This window comes from Solenopsis invicta, chromosome 11 (genome assembly GCF_016802725.1).
Source record: "Solenopsis invicta isolate M01_SB chromosome 11, UNIL_Sinv_3.0, whole genome shotgun sequence".
NCBI lineage: Eukaryota > Metazoa > Arthropoda > Insecta > Hymenoptera > Formicidae > Solenopsis > Solenopsis invicta.
The window spans coordinates 3,607,525-3,629,119 of NC_052674.1; the positions used below are offsets into that span (position 1 = coordinate 3,607,525).

At 39.4% G+C, this 21,595-nt stretch overlaps 2 protein-coding genes across 7 annotated transcripts; both read left to right on the forward strand.

Annotated features, from left to right (window-relative positions):
• The first annotated feature begins 141 nt into the window (after nucleotides 1-141).
• LOC105194653 (importin subunit beta-1) lies at nucleotides 142-15,260 on the forward strand. Of its 3 annotated transcripts, none has more exons than XM_026130872.2 (7): nucleotides 142-359; nucleotides 943-1,001; nucleotides 1,203-1,385; nucleotides 2,121-2,474; nucleotides 2,563-2,712; nucleotides 2,807-4,674; nucleotides 15,031-15,260. In XM_026130872.2, coding segments are annotated over exons 1-7 (2,802 nt in total). In that variant the 5' UTR covers nucleotides 142-172; the 3' UTR covers nucleotides 15,032-15,260. The 3 variants fall into 3 exon arrangements, with proteins under 3 accessions (XP_025986657.1, XP_011157984.1, XP_011157982.1); XM_011159682.3 differs by lacking the exon at nucleotides 15,031-15,260 and adding an exon at nucleotides 5,296-6,546; XM_011159680.3 differs by lacking the exon at nucleotides 15,031-15,260 and having other exon boundaries at nucleotides 2,807-4,678.
• On the forward strand, nucleotides 15,202-21,571 carry LOC105194660 (carcinine transporter). 4 transcript variants are annotated; one of them, XR_005575852.1, is made up of 12 exons: nucleotides 15,245-15,334; nucleotides 16,438-16,704; nucleotides 17,289-17,474; nucleotides 17,753-17,856; nucleotides 18,168-18,322; nucleotides 18,493-18,661; nucleotides 19,115-19,363; nucleotides 19,778-19,992; nucleotides 20,191-20,372; nucleotides 20,645-20,823; nucleotides 21,065-21,357; nucleotides 21,473-21,571. XR_005575852.1 is itself a non-coding variant. In XM_011159695.3 (11 exons), the coding sequence occupies exons 1-11, from the start codon at nucleotides 15,272-15,274 to the stop codon at nucleotides 21,273-21,275; spliced, it is 1,935 nt and encodes a 644-aa protein (XP_011157997.1). In that variant the 5' UTR covers nucleotides 15,231-15,271; the 3' UTR covers nucleotides 21,276-21,438. The 4 variants fall into 4 exon arrangements, 3 of the variants coding, with proteins under 3 accessions (XP_039310922.1, XP_011157997.1, XP_011157996.1); XM_011159695.3 differs by lacking the exon at nucleotides 21,473-21,571 and having other exon boundaries at nucleotides 15,231-15,334; nucleotides 16,483-16,704; nucleotides 21,065-21,438; XM_011159694.3 differs by lacking the exon at nucleotides 21,473-21,571 and having other exon boundaries at nucleotides 21,065-21,438.
• Nucleotides 21,572-21,595: the final 24 nt, after the last annotated feature.

Consider the following 21,595-nt stretch of genomic DNA (forward strand, 5'->3'; position numbering starts at 1 on the left):
CGAAGCAAGCGCCGAGTACCGACGGAGAGCAAGGGAGTGCGAGCGAGAGAGGTCGATAGGTCGCGCGACGGAGCTCGCGCGAGCGAGAGAGACGGCACGAGATCGTTCGCTAGCAGGAAGTGAACGGCAGGGTGGGGGGAACGTCGAAGGCAGTTGAGTCGGTGGTGGCTACATGTGGATATCCGCCGGTTGCGACGAGAATTTTCGTATCAGGGAGCAGACGTTAACTTCCTCGCGTCGAATCGCGGGAGCCGTGTTGTCGTATCGCGCCGTAAACGAGAACGATCCGCCGTTAGCCATGCAGATGGACCCGACGACGTTGCAGCTGATCCAAGTCCTCGAGAGGACCGTCTCATCGGGTGAGTGTATCGGAGTATGTGTCCCCGCGCGCCCTCGTGCCCCGTGACGACGTCACGAAGACCGGGTCGCTCTGCTCCGTTCGGAATCTTCGCGAATCGTCTCGTCGATCACGAAAACGCGACGCTCGCGACGACGGCAGCTGCGGCGGCGGTGATGATGGCGATCCCTCCCGAGCCAGAACACGCGAGGGCGATATATCGGAGGAGCCGCGTGCGCGTCGCCGTTCTCGGTTCCGGCGAATTCGTCGCAACGTGCAACTGGAATCGGGCCGCCGCCACCTCGACCGCGATCCCGCGACTTCTCCACAGCTGCGTCCGTTGTCATTGTCCCGCGAGCCATTTCACACGCTGTTACGCCGCGATATCGCGCTCCGCTGTGCTGTTGCTAGGCGCTTTGTTCGCTGCCGGAAAAGTATTGTCCCGTGCGACGGTTGCTCGTATTCGCATGCACTGGCGTGACACGCATCTCAAGGCGCCTTGCGCTCGTCTAACCTGCGATTTTTCCGCGATTCCCGCCGCAAGATTGATACGCCCGACATTAATCTCGGTGCGCAATTGTAAGGCATCCTTGTTGTACTTTCAGATAAGAATGAGCTCCTGGCAGCGCAGAATTTCCTTCAGCAGGCGGCCGAAACCAATCTCGTGAGTATAAACATTGCAGCCACTACAGAGGCTGAGTTTCATAAAGTGCATAATGTGTCATTTCATCCTTGTGTAACGTTCACTGACCAACGAGGATAAAATAATACATCATGCGTTTTATGGAAATCAGTCAGAATGTGCAACATTGACTTTGGGAGCAAAGTTTAATTGCAACATTCACTGGTATTATGTCTTTTTCAGCATGAATTTGTGCAACGACTCAGCGCTGTGCTGGTCACAGTCGGTGCGAGCCCCGTCGCCCGCATGGCAGCGGGTCTACAGCTCAAAAACCAACTTACCTCCAAGGATCCTGATATGAAATACCAGTACCAGCAACGCTGGCTTACCATCCCTGTTGAAACGAGGGAATATATCAAGAAAAATGTAAGAAATGCTATATTTATCACATTTTCTCACATTATTTTCATTTCTGATTGATTTGATTTTACATAGAGACAACATTCCTTCTTCTATTATAAAAAAGTTGTGTATGTTAATTATTCCAAGTAGAGGCAGAAATATTTTTACCAGAGTTAAGTGTTTGAATAATTTACATTGTATGTATACAAAATAAACTATATATAATGTGTCATCATTCTATGTAAACATCTGTGTAAACAATGTATGGATCTTCGAAGATTCATATTTAGTCAGAAATAGTAGAAATTATATTGTTTTTTATTTTATTGTTAATTACCGTATTTAATTTGAGTATATAATTATTTTTATAATTTTTGAGTTATAACAATTGACATTCTATTGTCTTGATCTACATAAAAAAAGATATATGTAAATATAATGCAAGCAATATAAATTAATCCATGTAGTAATCTTGAAATGGACTCGACTCTTTTTAATTTATCACTTTTATCTTTACTCTTTTAATCTTACTGTCAAGTGTCTTATTTATCGTACTTAAGATAATATTTTAAATATAGAATGTTAACAATTTGTCTCTCAAAAAATAAAATTTTAAAAGAGAAATTTTGAATTCTTAATTAAAATTATTATAGATGTTTGTTACTGTATGTTAAATAATATTATTTAAAAATATGCTGGAAACATATTGGACAATGATTATTTTTTATATGTGACAGAGAGGTATGTTTCTTTTTGCAGATTTTAGGAGCACTGGGAACGGAAAACAATAGGCCAAGCTCTGCGGCACAATGCGTTGCTTATGTGGCTGTTGCCGAGTTAGCAGTAGGACAGTGGACTGAGTTAATTCAATTGTTAGTCAATAATGTTGTCAACCCGTCCAGTACCGAGATGATGAAGGAGGCTACTCTAGAGACTATCGGATATATCTGCCAAGAGATTGAAAGCGAAGTGTTAGTATCACAATCAAACGAAATTCTTACCGCTATCATTCACGGTATGAAAGGTTCCAGCACGTCAAATCACGTTCGACTAGCGGCTACAAGTGCCCTGTACAATTCTTTGGAATTCACTAAAGGAAACTTTGAGAAAGAGGTTAGTAACGTGAATATCATGTTTATATATAACTACGATACAATCTGAGTAATAAGCTAATGTTTTGACATTTTAATCCTGTGTACAGACGGAACGAAACTTCATAATGGAAGTTGTGTGTGAAGCCACTCAGTCTACCAATACTCAAATCAGAGTGGCTGCGTTACAGTGTCTTGTGAAAATTATGTCACTGTATTACCAATACATGGAACCATATATGGCTCCAGCACTGTTTCCTGTAAGTATCACTTAAATTGTCATTTGAATTGTCGTTTCAAAAATGTTATATATTAAAAATGATGCAATTCTTACTAATGGAATTTTTATTATAGATTACTTTAGAAGCTATGAAATCTGACGTTGATGAAGTAGCACTTCAAGGAATAGAATTCTGGTCGAACGTGTCTGACGAGGAAGTGGATTTATCGATGGAAGAAGGAGAGGCATCAGAAGGAGGCCGTCCACCGTTAAAAGTCTCACGGCACTATGCTAAGGGAGCTTTACAATACTTGGTACCGGTGTTGATGAAAAAATTGACTAAGCAAGAAGAGTTTGATGATGAGGATGATTGGAATCCTTCAAAGGCTGCTGGAGTTTGCTTGATGTTACTATCCTCTTGCTGCGAAGAAGCCATTGTTCCGTTCGTTCTTCCCTTTGTCAAGGATAATATTAAGAGTCCCGACTGGAGGTATAGAGATGCGGCTCTGATGGCATTTGGTTCGATTCTCGGTGGTTTAGAACCAGCAACATTAAAACCGTTGGTAGAACAAGCCATGCCCACTCTTATCGAGCTGATGTACGATAGTAGCGTAGTCGTTCGCGATACCGCTGCGTGGACGTTTGGCCGCATATGCGAGATGATTCCAGATGCCGCGATCAACGAAACCTATTTGAAACCATTACTGGAGTCTTTGGTGAATGGACTGAAGGCAGAGCCGCGGGTTGCTGCCAATGTATGCTGGGCATTTACGGGATTAGCAGAAGCGAGTTACGAGTCTGCCGAGGCGAGCGAAGACGGTAATCAACCGGAAACATACTGCATGTCTCAATACTTCGATTTTATCATTCAACGACTTTTGGAGACTACCGATCGACCAGACGGAGCTCAGGCGAATTTGAGGTCCGCCGCATACGAGGCTCTCATGGAGATGGTGAAGAACTCACCGCGTGATTGTTATTTAACCGTACAAAAAACAACAATGGTGATACTTGAGCGACTGCAACAGGTATTGCAGATGGAGTCACATATACAGAGTCATTCGGATCGCGCCCAATACAACGATTTGCAGTCGTTGCTTTGTGCGACTTTACAGTCTGTCTTGCGTAAAGTCACCCCGGAAGATGCACCGCAGATATCTGATGTAATAATGACTGCTCTACTGTCCATGTTTAGTTCGAACTCCTGCAAATCGGGCGGTGTACAGGAGGACGCGCTCATGGCTGTTTCGACCTTGGTTGAAGTGTTGGGCGAAGGTTTCCTAAAATATATGGAGGCATTCAAGCCCTACCTCTGTCTCGGCTTAAAGAACTATGCCGAATATCAGGTGTGCTGCGCAGCAGTCGGTCTTACGGGTGATATTTGCCGTGCTCTTAAGAACAAGATGCTTCCTTACTGCGACGAAATTATGACTCTGTTACTTGAAAATCTCAGCAATAATGCCGTTCATCGCTCAGTTAAACCGCAGATTTTTTCGGCTTTCGGTGACATCGCCATGAGTATCGGACCGGAATTCAAAAAATATTTGGATGTTGTATTGCAGACGTTGGTTCAGGCATCGCAGGCTAACGTGGATAGAAGCGATTATGATATGATCGATTACTTGAACGAGTTACGCGAGGGCGTTCTTGAAGCTTATACCGGCATAGTTCAAGGTCTCCGCGGCGATGGGAATAACTGTCCGGACGCCGCTATTGCCCTTATCGAACCGCACGTGCCGTTCATCATACAATTCATCACCTCGATAGCACAGGACCGTGAACATTCCGAAGGTAATGTGTCGGCTGCGGTAGGCCTTCTAGGCGATCTCGTTATGGTATTTGGAGCTAAGCTGCTACCCATGGTGGAGACTGAGCCACTCAATGATTTGCTGGTCAAGGGCAGGAAGTCGCGCACTCACAAAACTAAACAGCTCGCGAGCTGGGCTGCGAAAGAGATTCGAAAGCTCAAGAGTGCTAGTGTTGTCAATGCTACGTCCAGTTGGTGAGTATCTTTTCATTATATTCTTTCGACTCGCGTTTAAGCGCCGTGCCTAATTAATTCATGAAGTTCTCGACGTGATTTGACCTCACTTTAACTTTTTCACTCAACGCGCGATGCACTAACACTGCATTTTATTTTGAGTTTGCATTTCAGTTCGTATATCCCCTTTAAAGGATGTGAGATTTATCTTCGTTATTTTTGTTGCTCTTCTTGCGCTTTTCCGCACTCCGCCTTTATCATACATATTCGATTATTATATCGTCGTACATTCTTCGGTGTTGCTAAGTTTAACTGGCGAGCTTTTCATAGTGAGGATAGGATGTAGATAGGATAGAATTGTTAGAGGTAAGAGAGAAGGAGGAGGGCGGAAGATAGAGAGAATGAAAGATAGAGAAAGAAAGAGAAAGTGAGAGAGAAAGAGAGAGAGCGCACGTGAGCATTGAAGAATCTCTTCAATGTTGGTATAGGAATGCACTACTTTATATCGTAGCGTTGTTTTCTGTCCCTCGAATTCCCCACGTACGCGATTTAAAGCATCCGTCCGAAACTCCCCCTTTCCGAAAAGAACGAGCACCGATGAGCGACGGTGACTGATATTTGGCTCGCTTTTGTTGTTTACAGATCACCCCACGGTTGTACTGTCGTGCAATTTGATTTGACTAGAAAGCTATCAAACACAATACAAAGACAACAAGATTGGATGGTGCGGATGCGAGTTGATGGATGTGCGTGAGTTCCGAAGCGATGACGAGATGAGGTGATGAGTCTGCACGTGTCCCTATCTGGCGACGGTATTTTATCGATATAATATATCGGTGTCAAGCGCAACCCATATGATCCGAGAGAAAGAATTTTTTAGTGAGAAAGCGAGAGCGAGAGAAAGCGAGAATGAGAGAAAGAGAGAGAGCGCGAGACGGAGAGAATAACAAATAAAAAAATAAATACCTGTCTGCCGGATGCTGACAACGGATGATGACGAGTGCAAGTGGATGTTGCCGATGAATGATTCAAGATCAAATGAAAAGTCTGCCGAGAAGACAGGGAGAAAGAGATGATTTTGGTTGCAAGTGTGCCTGCGGCTTTTATCCGTGAATGATTGAAAGATCAAAGCCCAAGAAGAGAGAAAGAGAGAGATTGAAAAAGGACGCCTTCGATGAATAATTATGGTGAGCAGTAAGAGAAATGAACGGAAGAGAAGACACGAGAGAGCGCGACAGGAATACCAAACGAGGTGGAGAATATGAAGAATATATACACATACGAGTGAGGGAGAGTGAGAGCGAGAGACTCAGGGAGAATTTCCGAAATAAAGTGATAGCATGATAGAGATATAAAAAAGAGCGAATGAAAATATAAAATGTATGATGTAATAATGCGTATGCGAATGTGAAAGAGAGAGTATGCACGTGTGTGTGTGTGTGTGTGTGTGTGTGTGTGTGTGTATATGTGTATGTGAGAAAGAGAGAAAAAACGAGAGTCTTTTATTTACAGTGACTCACCGTTGACTCGTTGTAAAGCTCGTACCGAGCTTTTCAACGACGTGCATCAAATTTTGAATCGCAGTTTTTAGCTATCGATGCTTAAAACTGTGTTGTATTTACACGAGTAAGAAAAAGTATCGCTTTCATATGCAACAGAGTAAAGCTTGAATGAGCAACGAAGGAGAAAAAGAGAAAGAGAGAGACAGCGAGTAGGTTGGGAAGATTATAGAACTGATCCTTGATCCGATCATGCTGCGTGAGAATCCGTGTGATTCGTTGTGTATGAGATGATGCGTATGTTACTTTTTCCCCGTATGTGAATGTCTGTTGCTGTTGATTGGATAATTAAAGTTAAATGTTTTGATGGCACAAATGATTTAGTTGTACCGAAGTCCTCGTCCGGCCTGAACGTCCGTAGGAGCAAATGATCTCGAATGCTCAAGAACAAAAAATCTCCAATTTCCTTAAACTCCATCTCCTTATACCCGAACCTCGATTCATCTGATTATCATTTAAGTCCTTTTTAATAATTGGTCGAATATTTCGCGCGATCACGGTACTCACGAGTAGCGTCGCAGACGAGGAGCTTTTCGCACTGCCATTTGGAACAACGCTGCACGGCTTGTCCAGACATTTTTTAAACACTCGTTTCTTCCTTCCCCTCCGTTCGTGAGAACCGTCTGGGCCACTCGAGATCTGTCCTGAGTGAGATCGTCTTCCTGGCCGCGCGTTACTGTGCAGGAGCGCCTGTCGTGCAAACGCACGACGGTAGTGTCTCTTCGCGGATCGCTTGGACTTTAAGAAGGTATCGTGATCGCGTTTAAATCGGCCAGAGTTCTATCAGACGGATAGTTGACGTAGCCTAAAGTCGTAGCCTGGAGAGAAGTAGCCTAGTGAGTCGTAGGAATCTAAGCTTGCGGTAAAATCGCATGCTTCTATTTGTGCGAAGTTACGAAGAGCTTTTCCTCCACGTTCGGCTGGGATGTTTCAAGTATCCTGTATCTCTACCTCCGTACTTTATACCACGTCTTTGATGTATAGTCAGTGCCGCACTGATCGCGAATCGTCATCGCGAGTCTGTTCTGTAAAGTCGCAAAGCCTCCTCGTGAATCTTTCTTAATCGTGGGCCGCGATTTTTAGCGACATTTCGCAGTAATAATGTAATACGGAGTTATGTCACGTCGTCGTCGAAAAACGTGTCTGCGGTAGTGCCATGCATTCCAAATGCTTTTGCCAGCGGATCCTTTCGTAATTTGAGTATTTTGTAGTGACTTCGTATTCATATATACTTTATACATCCTTATTTACACTTTTATCGTGATTTTCGGAATGCGAAAGGGAGATAGTAACGTAATAGCATAAGAAAATCTCTAGTTTTTCGAACTTGCTTTAACAAATGTTAGCACGGAGACATATAAATTCGGAAATTTTATTAGCATCAACGAACAATGCAATGAAAATATCTCTTAGATTATGCTGATTTATTTTTGTGTGTCTCTGAAAATCAAAACTTCTTGTATCTTTAATCACTCATCGACGAGGCCAATGCATTTTCAAAACGTGTGCTCAACTTTTATATTTATAAGTTATTTTGCACACAATACATGGTAACATTGATTAATTAAAATATATTGTCCCGCATAAGTGTTGCCACGGTATTTCGTAGCCTGGGTTTTAATAAGAAATATTTTTATGTACCCAATTCATGTAAATTCTAACAAAAGTGTTTTTTTATTGTTTGTTTAAGAGATGTGTGTGTCTCAATTGTTTAAATCCATGTATCTATTAGATTCAATATCGATGACAATTATAATGATAAAACTATTTTTGAATGTATGAATATTGCCAAATTGTAAATAATCAAGTGAGAAACATTTAATCGTTGACTTGAAATTTATCGAGTTAATATCAAAGTTTAACAATGTGGAAAATATATATACACATATATATATTATATATATTGAGGCTTCTTCTCTAAGAGGAAGGCTAAACTATTTTTCTAAGATATGAGATCTTTCATAAAAATTATTAAATAAAACTTCTTGCAAAAACACAGGAAAACGTTTCGAGCTTGTGGCAATGTTTATTCGAGCTGTTCTGTATATATATTTTAAGGCGATTATGTTGAATAGTCAATGATTTTCAAAAATCAGACATCTGTAATGTTCTCTTTTCCATTAAACTATAAACTGTTAAATAATATCAAATTTGTGGCATCAATCAAGCGATTCTGACATAAGAATTTAAGTTAATAGTTAAGTATTTCAATAATTATTTCATCTTTTTTACGTTTATAAAAAAAAATTATTCTTATTGAAATACGACGTTCTAAATATTGATGCTCTAAATTTTTGCCGCAATTATCTCAGTAACTTGCCGTTTTAACACGCTTATCACCGACGGCGGTTAGTTAATGATTGCGATTAATAGAGTTCTATGATTGCGATGGACTCGGTAAAGAGGCGCGAATTATATTCTTTTCTTTTTATACATTCCATTTAGCAGAGATTAGGTAGAGAAAGAGAGAGAGAGAAAGAGAACGAAAGAGAGAAAAGAAGAAAGAATGAGAATGAGAGTGCCACGGAGAGGACAGCGGTGTGTGTCTTTCCGTATCTTGCAAAGAACTCGATCGCTCGCCTAATCTTCTGATTTGCAATCGAGAGTTTGCAATTTCTGTGTGTGACGGTCGCCGGAATTCGCAGCGTCCCGATTTTAATGCCGAAATCGATCATTCTCTTAAAATGAATATTATTAATATAATATTGGTTAATTGCATCAATGTATATATCTAAAATTTTATTAACATCAACAAGAAAGAAATTATGTTATTTGATCTCAAAATATAAATAGTTTAATTTATATATATTTTTTAAATTAATTTTTCTATTCTTATTTATATATATATTTATTACGAAAAAATTAATTGCTTTAAATTTAAAAAAATGAAAAAAGAAAATTATACAATTTGTTGAACAGTAAGAAAATTTTTAAAAGCTAGAAATATTCTCTTTAAATTCCATAAACTATTGTTATTAAATATTTAAAAATAAAGAATCGTTGATTGTTTTTCTGATCAAATGTTATATTGAGAATTATCGAAGGCTAAAAATACGATTACACAATAATGTAGAGCGTAGGGATTATAATCGCTCTGATTAAAAAAATTTCATGTATTTATTTATTATTTAACCGTCATTGTTTCCAAAAAAAGAGTATCTCAGGTTTTACGCGAAATTGCCGCGAATTGCGTCGCCGGATTTAGCGATAAGGGGAAAAAGGCAGAAGAGAGAAAGTCAGGAGTGAGAGTGAAATTGTTATTGAAGGATGAATCAAAGATTTATGATGTAAGAGAGAGAGATAGAAAATGTGAGAGGGAGAGAAAGAGCGCAGGAGACGAAGCGACGAGATACAGAAGTGACAAAAATACAAAAAAAAGAAAAAGTAATAGATATATATGTGACTGTGATTTTTGGAGAGAGACTCTCGTGTGCGAGGAGTCGACGTTCTACCCCGAGGGGAGCACGGTCCTCGCGACCTTTCGCGATCCTTTCGTCGATCGTACAGACGAAACTCTGGCGGACGATCCTGATCCTAGCATATCCTACGATCGAAGCTCTTCTCTTTCTCCTCTACCTCGACAACCTGATCGAGCCTGAAACGCACACATCGGGATCGTGGCCAGAGAGAAATCTGCTCTCGAGTACCGTGCTTCGTCAAGGCTGGCTTCGTACCGGTATTCTCGTCGGATAAATAATCCTTTATTCCGTAGACCTAGACTATTTCTTAACTAATCCCTATTTTTTTATCAGGAGAATTTAAAGTCCTTTTAACAGAGCTTCGGATGATCCGTGAAAGGAGAGAAGTCTGTATATTCCAAAAATTCGTATGCCAAAGATTTCTTAAAAGTGATAGGAGATTAACATGGAAAGTGTTAATTCATAACGCGAAAAAAAAAAGAAATCGGATTCTGACGCCGCTCTGTGAGAAAATCATTGTAGATCGTGAGTCATTGAAAAATGTTCGCGCGAAGCCTACGTTTTTAAACATAGATTTTTCCGCCGTAATGACGTCTTCATGATGATCCAGAGGAAGCGACGTAACACGTCCTTGCAGCGGAAGGTCCTCGATGCGTGACGAGACGGGAATTTCTCGTCGGCACGCGGAGCCAGCCTGGAGGAACTTATAATAGCACGACAAAGCGACTTATCTTGTCGACTAATTAGTTGTTTAGCCTTTTCATCGTCGAGACTCCTAGAGTGCGTGCGATGCTTACTAGAGCGAACGTACGTGATATGAGCGTATTTTACGTAGTATATTTAAAAGTCGTGTGCATTACGCTGTATCAGTGATGATGTGCGCTGTGAAGTAAGTAAGTTTACCAGGGATGCGTCGATGATGACTGATGGAGCGGATCGGAAAGAGAAGATGGTAGTGATGATAATGATGATGATGATGATGATGATGATGATGCTGATGACGTTGATGTTGATGTTGATGTTGAGGATGATAATAATGATAAGGATGTTGGATAATGTGGTTGGCTCGTGATTCGTCGTGAATCGCGGCGTCACGTTCGAGAAGAGAGAACGGATCGTCGATGCATGGAGAAACAGAAGGCCAAGCAAATATGTAAAAGTAAATATAAATTTTGTATCGCGAGGCGGGCCGAATCGCGTCGCTTGTCGGCCTGCGGGATCGATGGAAATATTCTCAGAGAAATGTGATTTCTATATTTATCACTATATAGCGCTAATATACTGACGTATTTTTGAATCGAAAAATTCTAACGAGGTATAATTAAAAAACAAAAAGGAAGAGAAAGCTCAATAGAACGTTTTTCATCTTTCTCTCTCTTCGCGACTGCCTTAACGCAATGGAATCTGATATAACTTTAGTTTAAAGTACATTTTCGATGGGATTTTTAAAAATAGACCTTAAAACAACTATCTTGCGCTAAAAGCGGTTGCAACATTGCTATTTTACGAAGTTTCCAGGTGATTCCGCGGGTTCGCAAGCGTTCTCGCGACTCGCCTTCCGCCTGCGGTGTCCTTGTACGTACGAGACAATATTTTCGATAATATTTTTTAACGATCGAGTCGCGAAACACGAGCCCAACGCGTAGATCTGTTGTTCGATGCTTGAAGCCGCGCGGCGGTGGCGACGAGTGTATCGCAGGAGAGCGAAAAGCGAGCACAATCTTATTTTTTTCTTCCCTTCTCTCGGCGATATTGCCGAAGCGGAGCATTCTACTTGGAGAACCGATCGTACTTTAAATTCGCAGAAATTGCGATTGAAGTCCTTTCGGTGGCGTCGCATCGCAAGCGAACGCCACTACCGGAGAGAATTATCGATACTGCAATCCGTCAATTAAGAATCACGTGTTCCATAGTAATTAATTATTACATATTATTACCGAACGAAAATTCCAATAGTGCAGTAAAGGAAACCGCGTCTGTCGTGATGTCTCTAGATAAAATTCGGTGGATCTCTCGCTTCCGCGAAATCGTCGCGATACCGTCTCGTAAAAAAAAAAGAAAAAAATGATCTCGTCGAGACTCCCTGCGATCCACAGTTTTTTCGGGGCGGGATGTCCTGGAGAGCGGCGTCACCGTCGCGACGAAGTGGGCGAACTAATTAAAAAAAAAAAGAAAAAAAAAACAAAAAAAAAGCTGCGTGCGTGGATGACGTCTGGTGCGCTGCGCGAGAGAGTGCCGAGTGCCGATCGAGAAAAAGCGATCGGATCGAGCTAATTATAATTGACGCGTGGTGGAAAATGTGTTTCTGGGCGACCTATATATATATTGCGTGGGTGAAGCGAGAGAAGAAAATAAAGGGGACGATTCTGGATGTGGACGTCCGCCTGCCGTCGTTGCTCCACCCTCTCCTCCAAGCAATCTCCTGGCACTCGATTCGCCGATCTCTATAGAATAAGGCTTTCTTCGTGCCGCGATAAGAGCGCCGATAGGCGACGAGCAAAAATCACGGCCTACTCTCGCGCCGACTTTCTCGGGCGGCGTGGCCCTTCGCAGATCGGACGTAATCATTTTAACACTTGCTCAACTCGATGCCCTTTTTGCGTCTGCGATCGGTATCGAGCTAAGGGAAAAGCACCAAATTCGCGTTTTGCGGACATTTATCGTTTTTTGAACGGATGAATAATTTTAAAAAGGGAATTACTCTACATTTCGAGAAATGTGATGTTACAGAAGAGATTTTATTTTGTATATTTAAGAGGGAGTTTGCGAGGGAACAACATAAAGCTCTGTCGGATTTAACGTATCGTGAGTTTATACCGGTTGTCACGCTACCTAAATGTTTTATGTATTACGACATAAAGACGTTTCTGTCGCAGCATTCTTGCGACGGCACAATATGGCAATCAACGTATATAGAGTAGTAGTTAGACTTTGGATATCGCGCGATTGGGATCTGGGTAAAATAAAAATGCACAGCTAAAATTGAAACGAAGATCAACATCTCAGACTGTACGGAGCATTTACTCGGGAATTTCATTTAACACCCCAAGTAAATCCTGAAATTCTAGAGAGCCAAGTGAACGAAAACTACGCGCATACAGTTGTAAGGTTTTAAGTTTAAGAGTTTTAAGAGAACTGGTCACGTTTAGCCTATTTTCCAATTAGCACATGAAAAGAACGGTTTCGCTAAAGCATCTAAAAGTTTAGCTAGATACAGATCTGAAAATAATTTTGTCGAATCATCAAAATTATGCTGGACGTTTAAGCCGACAGCTAAAATGTCAAAATATTTTGCATTATGCTCGAGTGTTTTACATAATTATTTTGATGGTTCAACAAAATTATTTTCAGACCTAGCTAAATTTTTAGATGCTTCAGCAAAACTGTTCTTTTCATGTAATACACAAGACAGTTGAAAAATACTATCTGCTCCATTTAAATATTGGATTCGCGCAAACAAAGTGTTCTTTTCGAAGGATCCCTTTCATTTATAAAAATATTAAAATCTATCATTGCTTACGTAATTATCAACTTATTGGCGTGAAAATTAGAAGAGTGGACGATTCAAATCACTGTAATTATCGATTTTTAAAGAATAAGATTTATAAAGAAACGTCACTTCTTTCACTTGCTTCTCGTTCGTAAGTTCTGCTCTTGAACGGTCGCGGGGAGCTAATCGGACCTCAAATGGGAGAGGGTGCGGCATGTCCACGCGGTGCGAGAGCTGAATGCACCGCGTTATCATTTTATTCCTATTCGGTTCGAGTCAGTCGTGTGGTGCTTGCGAGGATTGTGTTTCCTGTGGTGATTTATAATTGACAACGATAATGTGACTTCGGCTACATCGCTTACGTGAGTGTCAGAGCGATCGTGGAATGACTGAAGGACGATTCTTCGGGAAGTGTGTCTAGCGTATAATTGGTCACATTAATGATCGCTCGATTAAGCGGGCCCCTCACGAGGCCCCTTACGACACACGGAGAAATATCGCGGCGCAATACTGTAACTCTTTGTAAAAATGCAAAGACATTCTCTTCGGCGCCTGCTCGTCCTCGATGCAAAGGGTGCATCGTCCACGTTGCATCGCACAGGAACAATTCGATTTTGCATATCATAAGACATTAATGTGGCTGACTGTACCGATTGTGAGTGCAAGAGACAAGATTATACGAATCGCCAAGCGACAGTGCCATATAATATCGAGTCATTTCGACTGCTGTTTCTTCACCGATTTAATTTGCCTTTCTTCGGAAACGGAGTGAGCTTCGAGCACGCGAGAAAAACGCTCGCGTGCCGTCCGGGAATGCGAATATCGAGAGAAACGAGATCCAATCGGCAGAAGTTGCGAATTGCTTCCTATTTTTATTTTCATGGTTTCCTTTTCTCTCACGAAAAACATGATGGCCCGAAAATAAAATTCCATTTGAAATCTATATCCACGCGATTGATGCCATTATTACCACACAATCGCTCAAATACGCCAAGCACAGCCAATATGTGTCACCGTTCTTTTTTTTCCAACACCTGTCGCGTATAAATTTTGCTTTTTGTTGTCGCGAGAGAGTATTATTGGAAATATGAAAATTTCATTTCTTAATTTCACCACTGCTTTTAGTAGGCTACGTAAGTATCGTCGCCTCAGATTTATTCATATTCTTACGCTCGCCAGAGAATTCAGTATTATCCAATTACATAATCTAAGGATCTTTTTCAACGTAATGAAAAATGCTTATCACGAAAGAACTTTGAAACAAAAATCGCACGTATATCCGGAAGGAGTGGGGACGAAGAGGCGATCGGATCGTGCGTTCGTAACAGCATGTGCGTGTCACGGTTATTCTTAATCTCTTCTATAAGTACCTTTAATCTAATTAGAAGAGTACACCTCGCGTCACAGTTTAATCGCCCGTCCGTCACGTTTCCGATACCATTCTTTCGAATAGTGCAAACGTGCGCGTGCAGCTGATCAAGCCGTCAGATTGTTGTTATTTATAACAAATCATAAATATCACGTTTTTCTAACTGGGAGAGAGATATATGCGCGTCTTATATTTGGTGCATCGATCGCGTTATACGAAAGAAGCACGATCGACGTTTGCAATTGCGTTTTACTGTTCTCGCAAATCATTCATTATTCGATCTATTGTGAACTCTGATGAAATAATTATCTTCTTTTTATCGTAAATTCTTTAAAGATTAAAGCATTTCATATATTTTTCGTACCTTTTGAACGTTAAACGTGAAAACTGGGCAAAAAGATTACAAATCTATTTTAGATATAATATAAATAATTTCGAAGTTTTGCAAAAAAAAAAAAAAACCAAATATTAAACTCAGCAACTGAAGAATACTCGAACTCACTGGTGTTCTTGTATGTTGGCTCCGTGTCCTGTTAATAGAAGTCGCAGCGCGGCGAATCGCCGTCGGTGCTGAAATCGTTGAGGTGCATGGTGCACTTTTGTGAGTCCACAAGAAAGAGAAGTCACTCTTGCGATTTATTACGGAGGGAGACGGGCACGAGACGATGCAACGCGCTTCGCATCGTTCGAATCATCCACGGATGGATGCATGTCACGTGACGCCTTTGTAAGGTATCATCGGGGCTTTCGGTAACGTGGGACGAGGTCGAAGTTCACCGAAATGGAGCGACAGGATGATAGCGGCTCGACGCAGACCGATAGTGCTAGGGCCGCGGACAATAACGTAAGTATTATTTTTATCTCTTTAAAGGATATCTCCCCGTTTCGATTACGCGCACACTCGCGGAAGCGAAATTTAATATTGAAGATATCGTTAAATCGATTAACTCTTCGCTCGCTAATTATCAAAATGATAAGCTTCAAGCTTATTGACATACATTCGTAATCTCGTTATCATACGATTAAAATCACGTTTCATGAAACATGATCTACAATAATTTTATAATCTCTGAAACAGAAACCTTTTCGTAAGACAAAGGTGAAAAGTTTCAGCGGGCACCAACTTTTATTACTATCTTTTAATTTGTTTTATTGCAATCTAAATCACAAGTTCCTGGAGAAATTTGAATTAATGAAAATATCGAAAGTCGTGATTAATGCATGTAATCTTTTAAAACTGACCTAAACAACATGATATCATTAAGACGTTTGTCTCAATTTCTGCTTCTTGTCTAGGTCAGTTTTAAAAGATTATATGAATTAATCATGTCTTTATTTATCCAAAAATCAAGTTTTAGAAATATACTGAAGGGTCACCACGCTCTGACATGAGCTAAGGATGAAAGAGAGCGAAAGAGGGAATTCTAAAAAAAATTGTCTATTCAGACAAGATAATGTATTTTAAGTATAATTTTATAAAATTGTTAATATATGCGATTGGTATTCGAATCTTTAGATTCAAAATTTTTAAATAATTCGGATTCGAATTTGTAACTCTATGATTTTAAATCGAACTATTTGAAAATTTTGAATCTGAAAGGTTCAAATACTAATTGCATATATTAACAATTTTATAAAACTATACTGAAAATGGCTTAATCAATACGATCAATATTATCTTTTTTACATAGAAATAGTTTTTTATCTATTTTTTACTATCTATTAAAATTTAACTTAACAATAATTATTAGATATTAATTAAAAGTTGTTTCTCAACAATTCTATTCAATTTAATCCAATTCGATTCAGGTTCAAAATTTTGTCGATTTACTTTGATTCGGATAAAAAAAAAAAAAAAAATTCAATTTAATTAGATTCAGTGTCAAAAATGAAATCTGAAGCCTTCGCAACATTTCTAAATAGCGATAGAATATTTCTTATGATTAGAAGCGTTATTCGATCGCAAATGGCTCCGCACGTAATGTCTCGCAGGACGACTTCGATCTCGACGATCTTTTGCCGATTATTGGCGAGTTCGGTCGTTATCAGAAGCAATTGCTATGGCTGGTCTGCTTGCCGGCGTGTCTGCCGTGTGGCTTTTGCGCCTTCAATCAATTGTTTATGGCGGACACGCCACCGCACTGGTGCAAGGTGCCGGGTTTGGAGAACATGGATGTTGTTCGCAGAAGACGCCTCGCCATTCCCACGAGCCAGGTGCAGTTGATGTCGATGCTTTGTAGATGCGACGCCGCTTTTGTAGGTCGATCTATAGAGACATCGATGCATATTGATGCCTTGCGTCACCTTCGCTTCTTCATCTGTGGCTCATTAGCCATTTTTCTTCTAGCGCTAGATACGATAGTTATTATTCCGCTAGTGTATTCCTTTTCTTACTTTTAACGTTGCGTTCTCTTCACGACTTGTTTTCCTCTCTATATACATATAATCCACTGGATTAATCGCGTAATTTAGTTGCAAATTGAATTGTTTAATTAGCGCTTGGAAACTTGCGCTAGAACAAGCTAATTTTGGATTTCTAATTCTCTTGCCGTAACTCTGCGCCAGGAATAGTTGGGAAAGTCAATTCCAGTAAACACAATGTTGTATACAATGTTGTATACAATTTTGTGGAAGCCCAGGTAGAATATATTAATCCTGAGACGCGAGTAGAGACTGTCGTTTGTTTCATGCGATCGGATGTAGTTTGGTAGGATCGATCCTGTCTTACAGTTTGTAGCGAATGCATTATTCATGCGATGTCGCATGGTCTGGCGCTAAAAGATGTCATGTAAAAGCAGGATGACAACGAGACGTACAGCCAGTGCACGCGATACGATATCGACTGGACGGCGACGAAGACGATGGAGAACTACTCCGTCGTGACGACGTACTTGCCCATACCCAACGCGTCATGGTCCGTCGTGCCCTGCGATCATGGCTGGGAATATGAGACCTCAGAAATGATATCGTCCATTGTCATCGATGTATGTTCATCTGATGGCGCAGGAAATACTGTACAGCTCGTCGTCTGTCATTCGCTGGCAGTGAACGTCGAGCCTGCAATGAAATTAGTTATTTTATTAATTAATCAGTATAGTACATTTTTAAAAATAAATCGAGTCTCGAAATTTCATAGTTTCAAAACAATTTGGAGAAATTAAAAGAAATGGAAGAATATATATCTCTCTTTTTTTATACAAAAAAAGCAAAATATTTCGGTCGTTAGATTTTATTATATTAGAAAACTGTAATCATGTTACAGTTCGATCTTGTATGCGATCGCGCGATCTATCCAACAATTGGTTTAGTGGCTCTTAATGCAGGAGGTCCTATAGGAGTGTATCTGTTCGGCACATTAAATGACAGGTAAATTAGAATTCGATCGGTTTAATTTTCATGAAAATATTGTTTCTATTTTTATGAACGCATTTTTAATTTTTCTACACGAAATCAAGACAAAATAAAGATTTATTAAAATCCTTTTTTTTATACTTGTTTTAATACATTTGTTTTACAAATAATCTATCTTATGCATTTTGCTTTATTGTATTTAAGTATTGTTGGATTTCTATTTTTCGGATTTGATTTTTGTTTCATAGAATCGTTATCGAAAAGTTATTTTTATTTATACGTTAGCGATGTTAATAATCTATTCATCTATTTATCCTCTTGAGTAGAATCGGTCGGAGGTTATCCTTCTTTACGTGTTTGGCAACGTTAATAACTGGCGGTTTTCTGACGGCAATTTCGAACAATTTTTGGACTTGGGCTTCTACACGTTTTATCGTTGGTTTGACAATACCAGCGATTTACCAAATACCTTTTATTATATGTAAGCACTTGAATTTCTCAGTAAATTTATATCTCGCCATTAGATTAATGTGTGTATTGATGTTAAAGATTAATATCAATCAATCGACATAATATCAGGATCTTAATATCTTATCTCAGCTCTATCGACACTTACAGTTGAACTTAAGATTCATTATAAATTTATTTTAGCCTTGGAGTTGGTCGGTCCAAATTACCGTTCATTTGTGACAGTTATGACTTGCACTTTCTATACGATGGGCCTGTGTATGCTAGCAGGTGTCACATACTTAGTTCGTGATTGGCGAATGCTCGCCATAATCACGAGTGCACCTTTTCTGATATACTTCTTTTATTGGTGGTGAGTGAACAGTTAATGCTGTCATTGAGAACTGTAATAAATACCATATGTAATGAATATATGTTAATTATGTTTGCGATTAATGAGAATTATATCTGCAAAATGAGACATTTCTTTGAATCTTGTAACGTTAGTGTGAATTGACAATGAGCAATTAATTTACTGAATGTATTTAAATTAATCCATATTAATTAGTCATCGTCAAATCAGTCATTAAGCCACATTCATAAACGTTCTTGCAATTATTTTTGAGATATAATTAGGTAAATAAATTCTAAAATGTGTATTACTGAAATGTCAGCGGTGCAATACAGAAAAACGCTGTACGCTTATCGTTGACGCAAGTGTGCTCGAGATAAGAACGCGTTATTTTAAAAGACATAATAATTTTAACTTGTCTTCTTGTCGTATCCATGTGTAAGCACCCATGTGAAAGATTAAAGATCATTATAGGTTCTTACCGGAATCACCGCGGTGGTTGTTAGCAAAGGGTCGTCTAGGTGAGGCTAACGATATTCTTGAGACTTTGGCTCGCGTGAATGGCAAAGAACTTCCAGCATCGTTCACGCGGAAGCTCCGTCAGCGTATGACGATGTCGAGATCGAAGAGCGAGGAGGAGAGATTGCGAGCTGGTCCCGGTGTGCTCTCGCTCTTCAAATTGCCAAATATGCGTCTCAAGACGTGTCTTATCACATTAAACTGGTAAGTTAAAATACATAAACGAATCTATATATTTTACAATTTCTTAAAAGTAAGATAAATTCGCGTAACAATGATTCCCGCCGTTTTACTTGTGATTCTCTTCTAGACTTTGCTTGCCATATTAAGTTCACTTAAGATAATTACTTTAGAAAAGAAAAAACAAGTCCCGTTTGACTTATTTATTCTTATTTTTTTCACGATTTATTAATATTTTATATCTCATGTTGATCCGCAAATCTTGACCTTTGTAACCAAATAATAAAAAAGAACAGATAAAAATTGATTATGATAATTAGATCTGTTTCTAGATAAAATATATCTTGATGTATCAGAAGTAATATCTACATTACGATAATTTATAAGAATCTTGTGTAGCCTAGAAATGAATGAGTCTTCACTTTATTGCTATTACAGGTTCGCCAATAATATGGTGTACGTCGGTCTTTCCTATTACGGGCCGGCTTTGGGGAACGAAGAACATCTGAGTTTTCTGTTTTCTTCCCTCGCCGAGATCCCTAGTTACATCGCCTGTTGGGTTGTAATGGATCGATGGGGCCGTCGATGGCCGCTTTGCCTGTGCATGGTCGTGGCTGGAGTATCGTGCATTGCAACGGTGCTGTTATCGCCCGGTACGCACTGCTGGTCAATTAATTAATGGCTTGATTAATTAGCAAGAGCGGCAGTGTAATCAGTAAAATTGTGTAACGTGCCGATATCGTTGAGAGCAATAAGTTAACTGGTTAACAACGCGTGGAATTGCAATACTAAGAAAAAAAGCTATGACGAATCGATTTCATAATTATTATCGTTGATGCTTTTCATTTAAGACGCTGTTATGGAAACTTTAATACTATTTCTCATATCGAAGTCTACGATATCGGCGTCTTTTTTGATTATTTACCCCTTCGCCGGAGAACTCTATCCTACGCAATTACGCGGAGTTGCCATCGGTTTCTCCGCGTACATCAGCGGCCTCGGACTCATCATCATACCCTTCGTAACGTATCTCGTGAGTCGAAATTATATTTGAATTCCATTTCAACAATGCTTTTCTATTTTTTCTTGTTGTTATTAGACGTACGACACATTTAGACAGCATTTGCTAATAGTTTTTCAATTATTACAGAATTTATTATCTTATTAAAATTTATTATCTTATTATCTTACCTTAATATAAAAATAAAATATATATACATTCATCTTTGTGTGTGTGTGTGAGTGTCATTACAATTTATATTTTTGTAATATAGTATACCGAATGTTTACGAGCATGATTTTCAGGGGAGAGAAAATCTTGTGTTACCTTTAGTCATTTTGGGTACAATTTCGGTAATTGGTGGTTTATCCGGACTACGACTGCCGGAAACATTACATCACCGTTTACCACAGACTATTGAGGAAGGAGAATTGTTTGGCAAAGATTGGACGTGCTCGGATTGCATTCGTTGCGTTCCAAGAAAGTACGTATTCGACAATTAAATATCACTTATATTTTGCGTTTGCATAAAACATTAGAAAGCTATTTTGATATCTAACAAATTGTTTTCGTTTAAATCGTTAATTAAATCAAGACAAATGTAATAACTACATTAATTAAAAATTATATCTTGATACATTTAATAAATTCTTGATGTAATTTTTGTAATTCCTCATTTTTTTCTGTGATTATATTTTCGATTTATTAAAATTTGTATTTTTTAGACCATCATCGATCGCGACTTCTTACGAGGACTTGTCGACGCGAGACACAGTAGAGATGCAGGAAGTATCCGAAGGGAGATTGGCTTCATCCATTTTGGAAGAACATCAACGGCCTAGCACGGCAAGTGTTCGCCGTTTGGCTCGCCAGTCCAGCGTGATGGATACTCAACGTGATTCCGACGGAACTATGAAGATGACTTATTGGTTTTAACTCTAGTCATTTTAAATCAAACTGCGTTCTAGTCACAATTCTAGTCAAAATAAAATGGATTTTTTTCCCATTTCTTCTACAAGTAAGTTAAATATTTTTTAATGATAAAACAATTATGTTCTATTTCTTTATTAAAAAATATATATGTACATACATAAAAAAATAATTTATTCTATTGTTAATAAATGTTATTTTAGTAAAAAACACGAACTATTGTGACGAATTATATCCTCACTCGTGTCATTTTAATCAATGAATTCTTTTCTTGATATAAAACGAATGAAAACAAAATCTGTTAAAAATGATCGGAAATAAAAGTC